General features: G+C 29.5%; 1 protein-coding gene across 1 annotated transcript; it reads right to left on the bottom strand.

Annotated features, from left to right (window-relative positions):
• Nucleotides 1-980: 980 nt before the first annotated feature.
• LOC107443795 (retinol dehydrogenase 14) lies at nucleotides 981-18,398 on the bottom strand. Its single transcript, XM_016057787.5, has 4 exons — nucleotides 18,051-18,398; nucleotides 6,371-6,613; nucleotides 4,879-5,205; nucleotides 981-1,652 (listed from the first exon to the last, which is right to left on the bottom strand). Exons 1-4 carry the CDS (start codon nucleotides 18,202-18,204, stop codon nucleotides 1,309-1,311), a joined length of 1,068 nt encoding a protein of 355 aa, XP_015913273.1. The 5' UTR covers nucleotides 18,205-18,398; the 3' UTR covers nucleotides 981-1,308.
• Nucleotides 18,399-19,896: the final 1,498 nt, after the last annotated feature.

Here is a 19,896-nt window from a genome sequence, read left to right as displayed (position 1 = left end):
TAACTGTAGAACTGGGATAAGTGTCATTTCAAGATTATTTAATTCAATCTATTAAAATTGCCGGATAATTATGTACTTGAAACTTTCTTTTATAGTTTAACAAAAGAAGCAATTACTGCCGAAGATATAATCTTAAAAACTTCAGGTTAATAAATGAAGATCTTTACTAGTGAAAAAGTGTAAAAATATGCATTATTTTTTATATAATATCTATAATATCTTTGTATAATAGTGAGGTTAAAAATTAATAAACTAGGTGGACCGTATAACACCTCACGTTTGTGAATTATTACCTTCGTAAGTATTAAAAAAAACTTTAGATTGAGCTATATTAGCCTGAAGTGAAAAATGTCGCATCTTAGGTTGGTAAATTAATGCTTCTAAAAATACATAAATATGTACTTGAGGTTACGAAATAATAACTTAAGGTAGAACATGGAGCACCTCACGTTAGTAAAAAATAACCTTTCCAAGTGTCAAAAAGTACACCTGAAGTACATTTATAATAACCTGAAGTGTTAAATGAAACACCTTAGGTTGTTGAATAAATACTTCCACAAGTGTAAAAAATATATACTTCAGGTTGATAAGTAATAACCTAAGGTTGAAAACGAAACACCTTAAAGTAGCAAATGTCTACCTCTCCACAGATATAAAAGGAAACACCTTAGGTTGATACATATATACCTCTAGAGGTGCATTTAAGGTATATTTGAGGTTAATTTTGACGTATTCATTTGTACTCTTTTCAACCTAACGACGCATTTAAATAACAACCTCCTTTGTACCTTTAAAAATACCTCATTTATGCCTCAAAAATACCTCGATCTTTCCGTGTGGGTTAGCATAGAAGACTTGTAAAATAATATCAAATAGCAAACCATGCATACTTGTTTTCTAATTTTTATGTTTTACAGCAAACATAACATCATAAATCAAAATCTTTGTTGTAATAGTAAAGAAAGAACTATCTAATAAACTAAACTAATAATAATTACTTTTATTTCATTTGAATTATAAGCTTTAAAAATAACATGTTTAAAAATAAATTAAGTTATATACGAACAAACAAATCAGAAAGCATATATTTAAACCATATGACATTTATCAAAATTTAAATTTAAAACAATCGATGTAATACAAAACACTATTAGAAAAAAAAATATGTCAAGCTAATTGATTTACAAGAAAATTTCAAATATCCTACTCAATTACTTGCACCAACAAATAAATCTAAAATAACCGTTAAATGTTTTTTTGTTCTTCTTGTTATTCAATTAAGTCTGTATGCTTAGCATTTTTTTTTCATTATTCTGAATCTTCTGCCTCGTTCTTGGCGTCCCCTTTATCAGATTCTTCTTCTTCTTCAGGAGGAGCTAATTGCATTTTAATTCCTTTAGAAAGTATGAGGTCTGAAGCTCTGCTCCAAAGGTCTTTGATGTTATTCTCGGTCCACTCGCAGCTTCTGACGTTGCAGTTGCGACAGTCCTTAAAGAGTGATCCGGATTCTTTCAGGACATCCTTCGATCCCAAGCAATAAAGAATCGTTTGCATGCCTTCTTCGGTTGTTCTGTAGAGAGTTTTGGCGCAGGTTTGGTTCAGTTTTCCCATTGGGCCCTCTAAATGCTTGTAAAGTCCAGTGTTAACATAACCTAAGAGGAAAAAAATGTAAGAAATTTATCAGACAGTAAAAAATCACTAAAGAAATATAACAACATAATTTTAATACTTATTAACTCTTTAACAAAGAAATTTTATAAAACATATTTTTCATACTTTTTCAGTATTTTGTATTAATTAAGGTCAAAATAAGTGAAAAAATATCATGTTTAGCATTTTAATAGTTCATGGTTATGAAATGTAGCATGAAACGCCGCTGTCTTTTTCTACGTTAAGGTAAAATCTACCAAACTTGGCTCACTTCCAAAAAATACATTTCTTCTTCAAATTTGCACTTATTTGCAGTCAAAGAGAACATAACATCAAAGAGAAACAGTTTTTCTTCATTGAAATTTCTTTAGTTTACAAAATCAAATATTATAAGTTATTGAATATAAATAGAAAAAAAAATTTCAAACTACTTTTAAGGATTTTATATTTTAGTGTAAATATAATTCCGAGATTTAACAGAATTTTTTCGTAAGTATTATACTGTTTTTTATTCATTAAAATACACCAAAATGCATTTTTGATTTTTAATTAGAATGTTAGATGAAATATACATATAAAAGGGACACCGTTGTCCCATCTGAGTCAAAGGATTAAATATGAAATTATTATAACCAGTAACATAATTACAAATTTTCAAAATGTAATAACCTCCGCCATAATCACCATTTTACCAGAGCTGCAAACGCTTCACAATATTTTCTTCCATAAGCCACATTTTATATACTGATATTTTGTCTCATTCCTTACTCAAGGATATTTTTTAAAGTGTCCTAAACACTTATAAGATTTAACACAAAACATTGTTCTCAAGATAGATAAAACTAAGATAATACATTAAACTCAAGTCTGACTGTTAAAATGATCCTTCCTGTGCTGTAAGTTCAAGAAAATATACATTAAACAATTAATGAATGTCATAACAGAGACGAAAGCATAACAGAGACAGAAAGCATAGCAGTGACGAAAATGAGTTTGTGATATATTGCATTAAAAATATTTGGCTCGAAACTGTAACCAAATTATTTCGTGCAAGCCTTTCGTGCCAGAATTATCTCATTATCAAAGAAAGAGGTTTAAGAGGCGCAATAATAGTGTTTAACAACCAAACTTATAGCGAGAAATAGGAAGTAAACGCAGTGATTTCTGCACAAAGCTGAAACGAATTTCAATCAGAATTAGGGTACTCAGTGCAATTAATACAAGACATTTTACACAGTGGGACTAACTTCTTAAAGAACTTAGATTTAGAGTTTTGAGTTAATTAAAGACCAGAAATTGTAGAAAATCATTAACTTAAATTTTGATATAATTGAAAAACTGAAAATCGCAAATGAATGGAATGCTCTTCCTCTATAGAAGAAATTATATTCTTCTTTATGAGGTCATATTCTAGTGAGATATTGCTCAACTGTCATTTCACTACAGCATAGCTCGAAATTTCGACAGAAAAAGCAAAGGAAAGAGACTTCGTACTCTTGTGCATGTTAGTGAGAAAGATTATAACAATTAAGGAAAGGAGCAATTAATTATTAAGAATAGAAAGTCACAACATACGTCGAAGATGAATAAATCCAAATAATACGCAAATAGACGACAACCTTACAGCAAACGATGCATTTTCATTTTTATTTGGTTGGCATAGAAAGGTTAACTTAAATACCTTTTCTAAACTTAGTATAAATATTAGTGTGCAAAACTTGTTTCCTTAAAGAGTGAATAAAAGCATTCAGGCACCTTTATTAAAAAAAATCTCATATTTTAGCTCTTATTTACGAATACTATAAACCTTGTTTTTGCCTTTTTTCATTCTACTTCATCCAGGCTCTTCAATGCAATCATTGGATGAGTTAAAAATTTAATGATCAGGCAAACCTTTTTTTTAACCCTTCTGAGCGTTAGTCCCGGCATTTCCCACATTTTTAGCTGCAAGCTTTCCTGCATCAAAAAAAAGGGGGGAAGCAGTGTAACCATGTTATTCATGGAAAATAGCATTAAGTAGGTAAATTATCAATTATCAATTTTACCCAGGAACTCAATCATTGGAGGATTCAAGTGTTAAAGAAAGTACATAAGAGCCTGAGTAGATTAACTTTGTTTCAGTGAAGGTAATAAAATGTAAAATAAATCTTGAGAAAATGAATTTACCCTCGGTTTGAGAACGCTTTTTACTCTTGATTTGCAAATGATGATTCATTCTCGATTTCAGAGGATTTTTCCAGCTTTGTTTTGTAAAGGCGGATTTAATCCCGATAATAGGGTTGGTTATGGAATCTTAATGCGAATCCCACAGCTCGTAAACTAAAGTAAAATTAAATTTAACATTATTTCAAACCAGCGTGGTTTATTTGATAATCATTTATAAAACTTGTTGGGCTTTATAATAAAAGTTGGTGATGACATTAAAATCAACATTACACTACCATCTGGGATATAACCTTACGCTAGTTTTTATTTGTATCAGATCAAAATATTGCGGCCAAAAAGCCCTTTTGGATTCTCGCTGGACAATCTTGCAGGTATCAACAATAATAAAATATGGTAGAAACAAAACTTTTGTGTAATAAGAATAAGAGAACACAAGTGATAATACAGTATGGCATTGTAAAGAAAAACTTATGATGATTACAAAGCAGTAAAATTGACTGTTTAGTTTGAAAGCTGCAATTACATTATTACTTTTAATATTTTATTTCACTTTTTTTTACCGTCGTTGAACAGCAGACCCAATTTTTGGGGTTTACAGCTACTAACTCCGTAGCCTTGTAATTTTGAGCCCAATCCAGAAGACAAGGGAGCTTCTGAAACAAGTATAAGGAGAAATTTGCCTTCGTGGACGTCTTTTCGATGGAACTACTCTGCATTTGCGTTACATGGAGAGGAAAACCATAAGAACCACCGACTGTTAGCCTGACGACAAGGGGACTCTAACCCATGATCCGTCTACCACTAAAGATATTTTACGTCAGCACTGTAGTCAGTGCAAGCTGGATGCGGAATTCGTATCGATAAGCCATAGCTGGGATTCGAACCCGGTTCACCTCATGGGAAGGCAAACGCTCTATCCCCTGAGCCATCATGGCTCTTATATTTTATTTGATGCAAGTACACTCAAACACAAAATAATAAAGCATAATCTAATGAAGCCTTATCTATTAATCTTCCCAGATTTATTTTAATTCGCTAAAAAAATTTCAAAAGAGTATATACCAGGGTCGACAGAATATGAAACTACTCCTTCATCAACATATTTGTGAGCCAATTCTTTAGTCATGAGGTGAAGAGCAAGTTTGCTGCATCGGTAAACGTTTCTCATGTTGTAGCTGGACATCTTGCCTTCTAGTTCGTCCATATTCACAATGTGGCCGGAACGGAAACTACCACATACAATGTTTATGATGCGTCCTGGACTACTGGACGTGCCATGCTGGAGCATTTTTTCGCACAGTAGATTAGTGAGCAGGAAATGACCAAGGTAGTTGACACCTAGCATCATATCTAAATCATCAGAAGTCTTGTCTTGAGGACACAGTGTAGCTGTAACATAAAAAGTGCATAAATATGTTGAATGAAGAAAAAGTAACACAGAAAAAAAATCAAATCTAACACAATAATTAAAATCAAAATTTGCAAATACGCAGTTAGTATACATTGCATTACAATTACAAGTAACAAGTCCTTCTGCTTTCTGTAATCGTAATCATAAGTTTACAATTATAATTGCATTTAACTTGTTACATCTATAGTAACAAGTAATAATGAAGTACTATTACAAGCACCAATGATCAAGTGTTTAAAATGATTATGAATACAGCTATAATATTGAGTGCGTGAGACAAAAAATTTGAACTTGAAATTTGAAAAATTGAAACTTTTGATTCTAAGAAATAAAAGGATGCAGAATTATCAATTTAACTCTTGGTATGCTCTGCCTTTCATAATTTTTTTGAAAAAAAATAAATATTTAATAATACTTTATTCAAATTTGAGAATAATAATTCATTTGAAATTATGATGTGATTTTTAGAAGGAAAAAAAAGTTCCTTTATGGAGGCACTAGGCATGAACGGATATAAAGTTTTTGAATTTTTCAATATTAAAATCGACTTTTACTGTGGACCAATGGTTCATACAATTTACTAACATGAAAAAATAAAATTTTGATAGCGGAATGTTTAACCCCTTAACGATTGGTTAATTTTCAAGAAAACGGTCATAAAAGTGCCTGTTTTTTTCTTCTATCACAAATACACGTATTTGATTAGTGCTGACATCTAGTTTAAAATAAACTAATTATATCCAATTACCTTAAAAATATCCTGGTACTGTTATCTGTGTAAAATGAGAAATATGTGTAAAATGAGAAATAAAATGTTTTCCAGCAAAAGAAAAGAATTAGTTTTATTCTTATTGGCGCGTTACTACTGAACACTCCAGCGTGGAAATATCACGGGAGCAAGAAATAGAGGACGAAACCTCACCCCATCATTTTCACGAGAGCGAGAAGGAAGGGGTTAATTGAGTAATGCATACGAGTTTATACGTGTATATCTTAATTTTTACATTAGGCATATATTTATTTATGTGATTATTTTAATATCACAAATAAGGAAACTGTAACCTTTTATAGTGTTTTTCATGTATCCTTCAGCACTTATTTACAAACGAAAATCTTGCAAATCTACTGTAAAAACACACTTACCCGCATTGTTGACCACAGCATCTATTTTTTCTTCTGTTTCCACCAACTCTTGACAGAAGTCATAGACCGAGTCAAGACTTGTAAGATCCATAAACATGGTTCGAACATTGAAGGATCCTGTTTTACTACGCAAGAAGAACGCTGTCGAGTCTCTTCTGGCTTTTGTCCTACAGGCAACAATAACCCTAGCACCTCTTCGGGCAAGCTCAACTGACAGGGTTCGTCCCAATCCGCTACTGCCTCCTACAACAACAAAAAGAATCGATTAAAACTTAAGCCTAAAGAAAAGTAATAGAAAAACCAAAAAAAATACTTTAAAGTTATCAATAGTTTGGTAAATTCGGTTGGATGTATGGAGAGTTTACGTGGTAAAGTTATGCAGCATTCCTACCAAGGCAATTGAAAGACGCAACTCTAAGAGTGGAGTTGGTGCTTGGTTATGATTGGATAATTATGATGGTTCAAACCGTTCCAAGTGTTTCACGTTCCATAGTGTACGTTCTCAGAGTGCTAGCACAAAATTAAGTAACATAAAAAAAAATTTACAAATTATAACGGAGATATAATTTGGGACGAATTAAGTGTTTATTTCAAACTTATTTTCAAAGAGGAATTTAAAAAATCGCCGAGAAATCCTGTTACTAAAATGTATAACAAGTTGTGCAACTTATTATGAAATCGGACAGCTTGAAAACCTTATAACTTTAAAAAATATACAAATATATAAAAAAATTTAATTATGTAGATTCAAAAGCAAAAAGAATTAAATTTGAAGACCAAGAAAGAAAAACGATATATGGCCATGAAAGCTGATTCTCTGAAAAAAACGAATCTAAAGGCTTGAGATTTTTCAGGAGCTAGCATACGATTGAAATCATGAAAATAGAATATAGATGATTATCTCAAATACTTACTTACTTCTCCAAAAAATGTCACAAAATTTACAATTTTTGATGTTGCAAAAAATAAAATTCGAAAATCGGGCTGGACAAGAGCCATTTTTCTTCGAAATTCTTCTCTAATCAATATTTCCTCAGTAAAACTCCCGTCGTCTTCTTAAATATTTTTTTTTTGTTCGCCTTGTTTACGCATGAACAGAAACCATTTTCCTCATCATTACGCATGAACAGAAACCGTGACCCATCTTCAAAATGTAATAACTCTAGGGGAGGACAAATTTTTCACGTTATTGATATGACATGCCTAAACTTAGTATTCCTCAAAATGCAACAGATGGTTATCCAATCTCCATTTTTAGCAAAAATGGACGAAAACCGTTCTCCCTTATCTTCTTGGTCTTCATATATCCCAGATATTTTAATTAGAACCAATAGACATCTTGTGCGAAATCAGTTTATGTTGTAGAATTGATTAAAGTATTAATATAATGCTTCACTTAATTTTGCTCCGTGGACAACTATGATTCTTTATACTGGAAAAAATCAACAATTCTCTCTCCTTCTCTTTTTACATATTTCTAAGGCAAATACAATTTCAAAGTTCAAGTAATCACGGATAACGATTTCATTCTAGATTATTCATAAAATGATGCTTATCAATGACACTTTTCACTGCAGTAACTGCCATTTAAAACGGAAAAGATTTGAAATAATAAGTTTAATGCTAAACGATGACGATTAAGGCTGTTGAGAAATTTTCTCCAGAAAATTTTTAAAAATAATCGATAAAATTCTGAATGTTTCATGTTTTATTAATTTAGTTCGTGCTTAGATCGTGAAATTACTCTACTAAATTGATTCAAATAACTCAACTTTAACAAAATAGTCTTTCAAGGCTTAAAAGAAAACATGACATTATTGTTTTTAAATTCAATTTCCAAACTGAACAATAAAAACATTGAGTAGCATTCTATTATTTGCCAAATATTTTCGTAAGATATAAAATACAAATATTTTTCTTATTATTATTATTTTTCCTCTCAAATATAACCATATCGTAACTTGTATTATAAGATACTGCAATACATTTTGTCACATATTTATAAACTATAGTTTTGAAACATTCCATTACACAAAACAAATGTAAATTAATATTTAAGTGAGAAAATTATAAAGAAAAAACCAAACTTTGACCAATCATAATAAATGTAAAGCAGAGAGGAGATTAAAATTAAGAAGAGAAAGAAAAAAAAACAGTTTGCCTTGCTGTGCTAGGTTTCCAACAGGCTCTTAAGTTGTATACTTAAGTAAATTGGTTATCGATTATTTTCGTCCCTCCTTTGCTTTAAATGTCCTGAAGAGCGATTGCCCCGATTTCGAAAAAGTATTTTTTTTTTTCAAAAAAACAGTTAATGTATATTGACTTTTCAGTTCATTTTTTACAATAATTCTATATGTATAAAATAAAGGTGATATTGCGAAACAATAAGCATACTTTAAAATAGTTCCAGAATGAGTCCTCAAACAGCATTAAAGTATACCAGCAGAAAAATAATAAAAAGCAGCGTTTCCATTACTCCATTTTTTTATTTACTCCATATTTTCCCATTATTGATCATAACTGTAATATGGTGAGCTCGCATGTATGATGAGTTCCCATGTTTGAAATATTACATGTTTGTAATTGGTTCTGCATTCTTTTTTTAATCTAAATTTCTCTTTTATCATCCTACTTTCTCTTATGTTTAAAAAACACTCATAAAAAAATAAACTTTTTTAATGGTGAGATGGTGTTTCTTTTTTCTTATTTTTTTCTTATCACTTCATTTTCTCTGATGTTTTGAATCCTCATAAATTAATTTTTAAAGAAAAATAATGAGATAATACAGACTTATCTAACTACCTTTATTTTTCTCTTATCACTCTGCTTTCCCCTATGTTTTAAAATTCAATAATAATTAATGCATTTTTAATAGTGAGCTTTTGCGTGCTTTTTTTACCCCATTTTCTTTCCTATCATTTTACTTTGTTCTATGTTTTGAATACTTATAAATTAATTTTAAAAAATTCATGCGTAATTATGCATTTTTACCATTTCTTCATTTTATCTCTTATCACTCTACTTTCTAGTATGTTTTAAATACTCATAAATAGTTATACTTTTTAATAGTTAGATAACGCATGCTTCCTTTTATCCTATTTCCTTCTTATCACTTGACTTTCTCCTATGTTTCAATATTCGTAAATTTTTTTAAAAAATTATAGCGAGATAATGCACGCTTCTAACTACCTCGTTTTCTCTCTTATCACTCTGCTTTCTCCTATGTTTTGAAGACTTATAAATTAATAAATGTTTTAATAGTGTTATGATGCACGTTTTCTTTTATCTCATTTTCTTTATTATCTCTTCACTTTCTCCCATGCTTTGAATGCTTATAAATTAATAACAAAAAGTAATAAGAAATTCATGCCTCCAACTACCTCGTTTCCTATCTCATCACTCTACTTTCTTTTATGTTTGAAGTGCTCATAAATTAATAAACTTTTTAATAGTGAGATAGTGCATATTTCCTTTAATCCCATTTCTTTCTTATCACTTCACCTTCTCCTATGTTTTGAAATTGATAAATAGTTTAAAAAAAGTTATAGCAAGAGAACGCATGCTTCTAACTACCTCATTTACTCTCTTATCATTATACTTTCTCCTATGTTTTGAACACTCATAAATTAATAAACTTTTTAAAAATGAGATGATTCGCACTTTCTTTTACCCCATTTCATTTCTTGTCGCTTCACTTTCTCCCATGTTTTGAATGCTTTTAAATTAATGAAAAAGTAATGAAGTAATGCGTGATATATTTTACAATCATTTTTCGTCTCATCACTCTACCTTCTCCTATGTTTTAAACACTCATAAATTAATAAACTTTTTAAAAGTGAGACTATTCACACTTTCTTTTACCACATTTTCTTTCTTGTCGCTTCACTTTCTCCCATGTTTTGAATGCTTTTAAATTAATAAAAAAGTAATGAAGTAATGCGTGATATATTTTACATTCATTTTTCGTCTCATCACTCTACTTTCTCCTATGTTTTAAACACTCATAAATTAATAAACTTTTTAATAGTGAGATAGTACATGCTTATAATAACACTCATAAATTAATAAACTTTTCAAAAGTGAGATGACTCGCACTTTTTTTTACCCCATTTTATTTCTTGTCGCTTCACTTTCTCCCATGTCTTGAATGCTTTTAAATTAATAAAAAAGTAATGAAGTAATGCGTGATATATTTTACATTCATTTTTCGTCTCATCACTCTACTTTCTCCTATGTTTTAAACACTCATAAATTAATAAACTTTTTAATAGTGAGATAGTACATGCTTATAATAACACTCATAAATTAATAAACTTTTCAAAAGTGAGATGACTCGCACTTTTTTTTACCCCATTTTATTTCTTGTCGCTTCACTTTCTCCCATGTCTTGAATGCTTTTAAATTAATAAAAAAGTAATGAAGTAATGCGTCATATATTTTACATTCATTTTTCGTCTCATCACTCTACTTTCTCCTATGTTTTAAACACTCATAAATTAATAAACTTTTTATTAGTGAGATAGTACATGCTTATAATAACACTCATAAATTAATAAACTTTTCAAAAGTGAGATGACTCGTACTTTTTTTTACCCCATTTTATTTCTTGTCGCTTCACTTTCTCCCATGTCTTGAATGCTTTTAAATTAATAAAAAAGTAATGAAGTAATGCGTGATATATTTTACATTCATTTTTCGTCTCATCACTCTACTTTCTCCTATGTTTTAAACACTCATAAATTAATAAACTTTTTAATAGTGAGATAGTACATGCTTATAATAACACTCATAAATTAATAAACTTTTCAAAAGTGAGATGACTCGCACTTTTTTTTACCCCATTTTATTTCTTGTCGCTTCACTTTCTCCCATGTCTTGAATGCTTTTAAATTAATAAAAAAGTAATGAAGTAATGCGTCATATATTTTACATTCATTTTTCGTCTCATCACTCTACTTTCTCCTATGTTTTAAACACTCATAAATTAATAAACTTTTTATTAGTGAGATAGTACATGCTTATAATAACACTCATAAATTAATAAACTTTTCAAAAGTGAGATGACTCGTACTTTTTTTTACCCCATTTTATTTCTTGTCGCTTCACTTTCTCCCATGTCTTGAATGCTTTTAAATTAATAAAAAAGTAATGAAGTAATGCGTGATATATTTTACATTCATTTTTCGTCTCATCACTCTACTTTCTCCTATGTTTTAAACACTCATAAATTAATAAACTTTTTAATAGTGAGATAGTACATGCTTATAATAACACTCATAAATTAATAAACTTTTCAAAAGTGAGATGACTCGCACTTTTTTTTACCCCATTTTATTTCTTGTCGCTTCACTTTCTCCCATGTCTTGAATGCTTTTAAATTAATAAAAAAGTAATGAAGTAATGCGTCATATATTTTACATTCATTTTTCGTCTCATCACTCTACTTTCTCCTATGTTTTAAACACTCATAAATTAATAAACTTTTTATTAGTGAGATAGTACATGCTTATAATAACACTCATAAATTAATAAACTTTTCAAAAGTGAGATGACTCGTACTTTTTTTTACCCCATTTTATTTCTTGTCGCTTCACTTTCTCCCATGTCTTGAATGCTTTTAAATTAATAAAAAAGTAATGAAGTAATGCGTGATATATTTTACATTCATTTTTCGTCTCATCACTCTACTTTCTCCTATGTTTTAAACACTCATAAATTAATAAACTTTTTAATAGTGAGATAGTACATGCTTATAATAACACTCATAAATTAATAAACTTTTCAAAAGTGAGATGACTCGCACTTTTTTTTACCCCATTTTATTTCTTGTCGCTTCACTTTCTCCCATGTCTTGAATGCTTTTAAATTAATAAAAAAGTAATGAAGTAATGCGTCATATATTTTACATTCATTTTTCGTCTCATCACTCTACTTTCTCCTATGTTTTAAACACTCATAAATTAATAAACTTTTTATTAGTGAGATAGTACATGCTTATAATAACACTCATAAATTAATAAACTTTTCAAAAGTGAGATGACTCGTACTTTTTTTTACCCCATTTTATTTCTTGTCGCTTCACTTTCTCCCATGTCTTGAATGCTTTTAAATTAATAAAAAAGTAATGAAGTAATGCGTGATATATTTTACATTCATTTTTCGTCTCATCACTCTACTTTCTCCAATGTTTTAAACACTCATAAGTTAATAAACCTTTTAATAGTGAGATAGTACATGCTTCCTTTAATCCCATTTCTTTTTTACCACTTCACTTTCTCCTATGTTTCGAAATTTATAAATTTTAAAAAAAAATTGTAGTATGCTTCTAACTGTCTCAATTTCTCTCTTATCACTCTACTTTCTCCCTTATTTTAAATACTCAAAAAATAATAAACTTTTTAATATAGAGATTTTTTTCGCCAATATATAGGGAGCATATAAATTTATAAAAAGGAGTAAAACGTACATTTATTTTATTTCTAACGAATCTATTTAATTTTTAAAAGTTTCAAATGCCAAATATTCGCACAAATTTATTAACTTATCTTTATAAACTATATTTTACATTTCATTAAATCTTTATGAAATTTAACTCAGTAATTTTCAATCCAGATATTATTTTCCTTTTACAACAAATGATTTTGCTCTTAAATCAAATTACAAACAAAAACATTATATTTTACAATATTCTTACAATGTTAAGGAAGTTTCTAATTTCATCATCATTTCAAAATTTTAAAAAAAAAATTTGTAATATTGTTATTCCTTGGATTAGTACCTGATTCCTTGGGTTAGTACCTGAATATTTTAGTACTTATTTTATTAAATCTCTACATGTAATAGCCACAGTAATAGGGAGCCACAAAACAGCTGGTCTGTGAGGGAGAGTCAAATATTTAGAACAATTCTGCCAACTGCTGTAGAATGGTGTGCAGCAGCGAAGAGATGAGTTCGTGTGGGGGATCAAATTCTTAAATATAATACAAAACTTATTTAAATACAATTTTATAACTATACCAATTTTTAAATTTATACTATGTGAATATAATATAAAAATAACAAAAGCGAAATATAGGCTTGAAGTTTTAGCACAATAGTCAGCATAAAAATAACTTAAAATTTTAGAAGAAGAAAAAAATATCAATATGAATGAATGAAAAATGGCGAATTTGAAACTAATGTGGTAAGATTCATATTTCATTGAATTTGGGATTAAATTATTTTTATTTTATTGCTTTGGTAATTTATACTTTTCAGCTTACATTTGATCTCATCATATGATTATCATTCGAGAATATACCAAAACATCATTTCCTACTTTCTACCACTTGAATATTTTTTGTCGCATTTTAATTACAAAATTTAAAATTGAAAACATTTATTAAATAAACGTAAATATCTGCATGAAAAAAGTAACAAAATTACTAAACAATGCGTGATTGATTAGAGGGAACGTTCTTTTAAAATTGATCCAGAAGATCAATCTTCATGAGAAAAAAAGAAGAAAAAGCGCGAGAAAATTACTGTTCATAACCAACTGAAAGACGCAGCGTGATCACATTGGTGAAAGAACGAACTGAGGAAGGTTCTATTTTGGGGGCGTCTTTTTGACGCATGACAAACGTTAACGGCATCGTGGATATGAAACAGGAACCCGGATTTTTCCCACTCAATAAACAAACTTAAATATTCCCCGATCTCTACAAGTTCTATTCTGGTAACAGAAAAATGAATAAAAACTCGCCAAGTAGCGTTCATAACAGTGAAAAACGGTTTACTTTCCACTAATGATATTTCGAATTTTCTGCATATTTCTGCAACTACTATTAAACTTTGCTAGCATAAAATAACATAAATCTGCGTGAAAACGAAGAGAAAATCCTGCTAAAATTACCGCATTTATTGCTAATGACACTTCTGGTAAAAATAACCCATAGTTCTGGTTATAAAACCAAAATATACGGTATTTATGAACCATTCATTTGGTGATTTTTTCGGTTCAACGTTAACCATTTACAGGAAATTCTGGTTTTCAAAATTACAGTTCTTAAGACCACACAATTAGCAAAAGAATACAAAACTGAAATGTCATTTTAGCTGAAAAAAAATTTTTTTTTTTTTGTCTTGCTCTAAGATAAAATTACCAAATTTAGCCACACTTAAATGTTGTCACACATTACAACACTTTATTTTAAGGTTAATTCAACCAAAACAATTACCAAAGCGATTCGGTGAAGATATCAAGAGATTTGGTGTTACCATAAAGCCCGAAACACGGTAAATTTAACTGTATTCTGGTAGTTATAACCATACTTTTCTTGTTGGGTGAATTGTAATAGTTCTAATAAATCATTCATCATAAGTACTCAACAACTATACTTGTTATAATAGTTAATTTTAGAAATCGCCCTTTTGTCCCTCTTTCCATCAATTGGCTATACGGAGGTGTTTTTTTAAACTCGGCTTTGCCACAGCTAATCCAGAAAATTTTTAAGTTATCTTATCTGTGCAGTTTTGAAGTTATTAAACTCTTAAGAATAAGGATTTGATCGCAACTATTATGCAATCGTTTCGTTTAACGCGTCAAGTACCATTAGTTAAATCTTAAAAAAAGTACTTTGGCACTCTATTATACAATCATTTTGTATCATATATTAAAAATAGCATCACCTTGTGACACGATGTTGTTAAAATGTTACAACACGAGGCAAAAATATATAATAGTTCATCTGGACTTAATAGTTAACAATGCCTTTCTTCGTCTTCGGCATTCTTTTTTTTTTCAACTGTCATGCTAGGGAAGATAAAAAAAACTAAAACATATTGTTCTATGCGTTAATCTCATCACAAAACTTTCAGACACAGCTGAAGATCGTCTGAAATGCTGGCAGCCAGAACGTGTTTAAAAAAGACTTTAACATTGTTAGCGATCATTCGTAGGAATCAATTTGAATAGGAACTTAAAGAATGGCAGTGAGAATCTGTTCTGCCATTTTCACGGTGTTTGTGAGAAGTTAATTTTGCTTTTTTTATTAAAACAGCGTGTAGAAAAAGAGCAAACAAAGCAACTCTATTCATGAATAGAAATAATCCCTAACGTTAAATCTTAACTCTTTTTGGGTTTGAGACTAAATGTGTTTAATTGGTATCCAAGTAAATCTGATTTAAATCATTTGGTTAGGCGTAATCACTTCACTTCTTCTCGAGTTGCATGTACTCAATTATGAGGGAATCAATAAATAAAAAATATTCACTGATAATGAATATCTGTGATCATCCTTTTAGGTAACAATTGCCAAGACACAGAATTACACTTCGAAAACTGTTTTATCTTCACTCATTTTTTATATAAATCTGCATTTCAATGTGCAATGAATAGTTTCCATCAGTAGTTCAAATAACCTCTTAGACTCATTATCGTATAACCCATTTTATCATGTTAATATGAAATCAAAATCTATTATTCAAATCATAAAGGATTAGCTACTTATTCAAATGTACTACAGACGAACACCTTAAACCTACAATACTCAAACACTTCTCAGTACGGAACATCTGCTTTCCACGCAAAGTGGATATTTTTTTACACCTCCAAGTTGCATTCATAAGGGGGAAAAATTGAAAATCTAATTGAAGTAAATCTAAACAAAATACTGGAATTCGATTGCTATAAGTGATGTAGATTTTTATTATTTCTCCCTAATAAACTTTAGCAATGTCAGAGTTCCGCATAAAAGGAAGATTAGTTCCTGAGATATATTGTTCTCATTTCAAGAAAGAAAAATGAAATTTTTTTAATGATACCATAAAAGTTTAACTAATAAAAAAATCTCCAAGCAAAAGGAACACAAAAACATCTTTAAATAAATAAATACTGTCATATCTCTCTCATATTAAATTCAATAAATCATTTGATGGTCTGAATAGAAATATACGTACTACAGAATAATTTACTTAATTATTTAAATTTCCCAATTTGCCAATTAAAATTAAAGTTTGAGGATGAAATATATTTTAATAGTAGAGAAAGTTTCTTTGAACTATGACTTAAAATATTATCAATAACTGCGCTATAAAACTTTTCTTTTATTTGGAAAGGAACAGTTATGGCACCAAAACAAGTAAGCTATTACACACTTTCTATTTCTTTTTTAATGTCACTTTTAAACCTCGGTAGGCCACTTATGACTCTTACACTTTATCTTAGGAGTCTTAAACCTTTCGCAACAGAGGCTCAAATCAATTAATTCTAAAAATCCCACGGGCCTCACATCTGCTGATAACAAGCAATTTTTTCTTTAGTTACTCATTTTTTATGGTACTTTAGAAATAAATTGAATCAATTTATTTAAAAGTTTTGTTTTGTTATTATCTCAGGTAAACAAAAATTTATTGCATTCAAATGCTAGGTACATCTACACAATAAAAAATTACGGATCAAATTGCAGTAAATGTACCGACACTTTTACAAGAATTTTGACTTTGAATTTTCCTTTTCAAAAGCATTAATATGGTGTAAAGTATTTGCAGTGGCAAATATCTGAGTAATGTTGATTGTCTTATTGTTGAAGAAATGTCGATTTTGGGTTCTTGGATTGAATTGGTATTTTTAGTGTTCTATAGCTTCGCTCTCAATAAAGCACTTAAACAGACTAATTAGTCATATGCATCGACCACGAATATTGCTTTAATAATTACCATCTGAGTCAACTGTTCTTCTACGGCCTTTTTCTAATTTCTTGTCGAACCACTGGTTTAAACTGAATAAAATCATTCAGTGAAACACCAAACAATCATCGACTGGACACTATTGACCAGAGAGAGGAGTGTTAAAATTCCTCTGTGTTAAATTTGAATATTTGGTAAAATTAAATTTTAAGTATTTCAGAATTTTTTACGATACACTGTAAAAAATTCTGAATCAAATTACGGTAAACATTTCTGACATTCAAGGCAGATAAGAAGCACATATTGAGAAAAGAAAAAGTATGGTCTAAACTACCAGAATATGGTACAATTTACCGTGTTTATGGCTCTATGGGAACAAGAAAAAGGTTTATAATAATTTGTAACGAAACTCTTTGGCAATGATTTTGGTAAAATTAATAAAGATATTATTTTATAGTATGGTAAATTTGTAAATATGGTAATATTTGGTTCTTTTAACATGATACCTTATAACATTGCATAAAAACCATTTATAAGAACTACATGACAGTACATTTATAAGAATTAAGGACATTACATTTATAAGAATTACATTTATAACCATTACATGAATAGATAATTTACCATGTCATTTCTATACAGTACGGTAATTTCACCAAATTTTTTTTCTCAGTGCAAGTAAAAGGAATTTGACAATAGAAGCGTTCCTAAGGAACAAAAATATTGAATGTTATTCGTATAAAGCATACTTAAATAAATTATTCCAATTAAGAATGTATTCCAATATTATGATGCTTACAACATACCAATCTGCCTTCTTTACATTTCCTATTTCCCAATTTGTATTTTATGGTTATATACTTTAATATTTTCTAATTGAACTGATAGCTAGAATTAAACCTTCTCTAATAAATAATTTTATTTTATTAATTTACCTCATAATTTTTTGTTTATCAACTTTAATACTAGAATAAAGCAAATCAAATATAAAGACAATAAGCAAAAACCTCACCTGTTACAACAATTGTTTTACCATCAAATCTTGCATCGGCATCAAAATATTCAGTCGTTCGTATAAAATTCCTAATTAAAAATATCAAACCACCTATCACAGCCAGTGGGAAAATCACAATAAATGCATACACCGATAAAGTACCTTCCAACATATTGAATCACTATTTTCAAAAAAATGCTGATATAATTATAATAATATTTAATGCACCGGAAAAGAATAAAGAAAAAATGAGGTAATAAAAAAAATGTCGTTTGGTCAGAAAGATGATGATTCGTTCGATTTGGAAGACCAAACAAGAACCAGAGAAAGAGCGAAAAGATGTTCGCGAACACCCCCGCAAAAGGTGGAACGCGCAGGCGTAAGTGTTACGGAATAACTTGCATTGGCGTATGGTTTTTCTTTCAGAAATAAACTTAAAAACGTAAAAGAAGACATACTAATTTCCATGTTCCGAAAAAATTTTGTTTTCGAATTTCATAATTACGCGAATTGTAATCTTCGATAACATTAATGGCTGTCTTAAAATGAACTTAATACTCACAACTTTTTCGAATTTTTGGTTAAAAACTATTCCTGAACTGTTTTATTTCCTCATTTATGTTCTATTTTTCTTCGAACAATTAATCTGACGCTCTAAGTTTTCGAAAGATCGATTTAATCGTTTGGTTCTTCTAGTTTTAATTGCCATTTTGCCTTCTGAGCTGAGAAGGGTAAATTATATATGGTAAATCGTATAAATAAAAAAGAATACAAAATTACTTGGACAAGTTCTAAGAGAATGTTTGGTTTACGAAATCAAGCAACTGTTACACAACGTAAAACGTTGTATCGCGAATGTAAAAAGTTGCCGCAATAAGAAATTCTTTCTCTGTTTATCCCATCAAGTAAAAGTAATTAATGCCGAATTAACTTATAAGGTAAACGTTTCAAAATTTCAAAACTTGTTTTCTAAACAATACCACTTTTGCTTTAATAACCTAAAAAAAGTGGTAAATACTTGCTACTTTTATTATTATATCCCGGAAGACAGTCAGACTTCATCCTCTCCAGCTCTACAGTCCTTAGTAAACCATAGCTTTCTCCACTGTAGAGTTCCACTGCACACTGTTTTCCTTTCTCTAGTTTTTTATTTTAATAAGATTAAGGTCTTCCTCAACCTGATCTACTCGTCTCAGCTTTTATTTACCTCTTTTTATATTATTACTGAGTTTTCCTTTCATTGCTTTACTTCGCACATTTGTTTCTTTCATTATTTCAACATGTCCCAACCATTGCATTATTTTTGCTTTCAAAAATCTCGCGATGCATTTTTTCTCAATTAACACTCAATTTCCATCAAACTATGTGCTTTAAAACAGAAAAGTAATGCAAACAGAAATAATGCAGAAATTACATTAAATTTGTGACGTGAGCTTGATTCTATTAATCTTTTATTAATTATACGATGTTTTTGTTGTTATGTATGTATTGTTGTTTCCGTTCTTTTCCACTTTTTTCAGAAATATTTCGGCGATTTAAATATTGAATAAACAACAATAATTTATATTAAGACTTAATACAACAAAAAGCAAAAGAGATAATTGTACAGGATCAAATTTAAATACATAAATTTTTATAGCGATTATAATACTTTAAATCATCAATGCAGATTGTAGACCTTTTATAGATTTTCCTTTTTAGAAGAATGCTCGATTCAAAATTTCACCTCTTTCTCTGCAAGTCAACTTCAGTAATCGTCAACTTCAACAGCGGAAAAGTATATATAAAAATTTTTACACTGTTTGCTGTAATTAAAAAGTCAACAAAAGTGACTGACAAAATATTTGATAATGGTTACAATTAC

Source organism: Parasteatoda tepidariorum, chromosome 1, assembly GCF_982258835.1.
Source record: "Parasteatoda tepidariorum strain Cologne lab strain chromosome 1, Ptep-v5.0, whole genome shotgun sequence".
Taxonomy (NCBI): domain Eukaryota; kingdom Metazoa; phylum Arthropoda; class Arachnida; order Araneae; family Theridiidae; genus Parasteatoda; species Parasteatoda tepidariorum.
This window is presented reverse-complemented; position numbering and strand designations above follow the sequence as displayed.

Bases quoted from the DNA above. Each gene is read 5' to 3' on its own strand.
- LOC107443795 (XM_016057787.5), bottom strand. From the start codon at position 18,204: ATGTTGGAAGGTACTTTATCGGTGTATGCATTTATTGTGATTTTCCCA. The intron at 5,206-6,370 runs GTAAGTGTGTTT...TTTATGTTACAG, and splicing joins TGCTGTGGTCAACAATGCGG to CTACACTGTGTCCTCAAGAC. The intron at 1,653-4,878 runs GTATATACTCTT...TTTTCCTCTTAG, and splicing joins TTCATATTCTGTCGACCCTG to GTTATGTTAACACTGGACTT.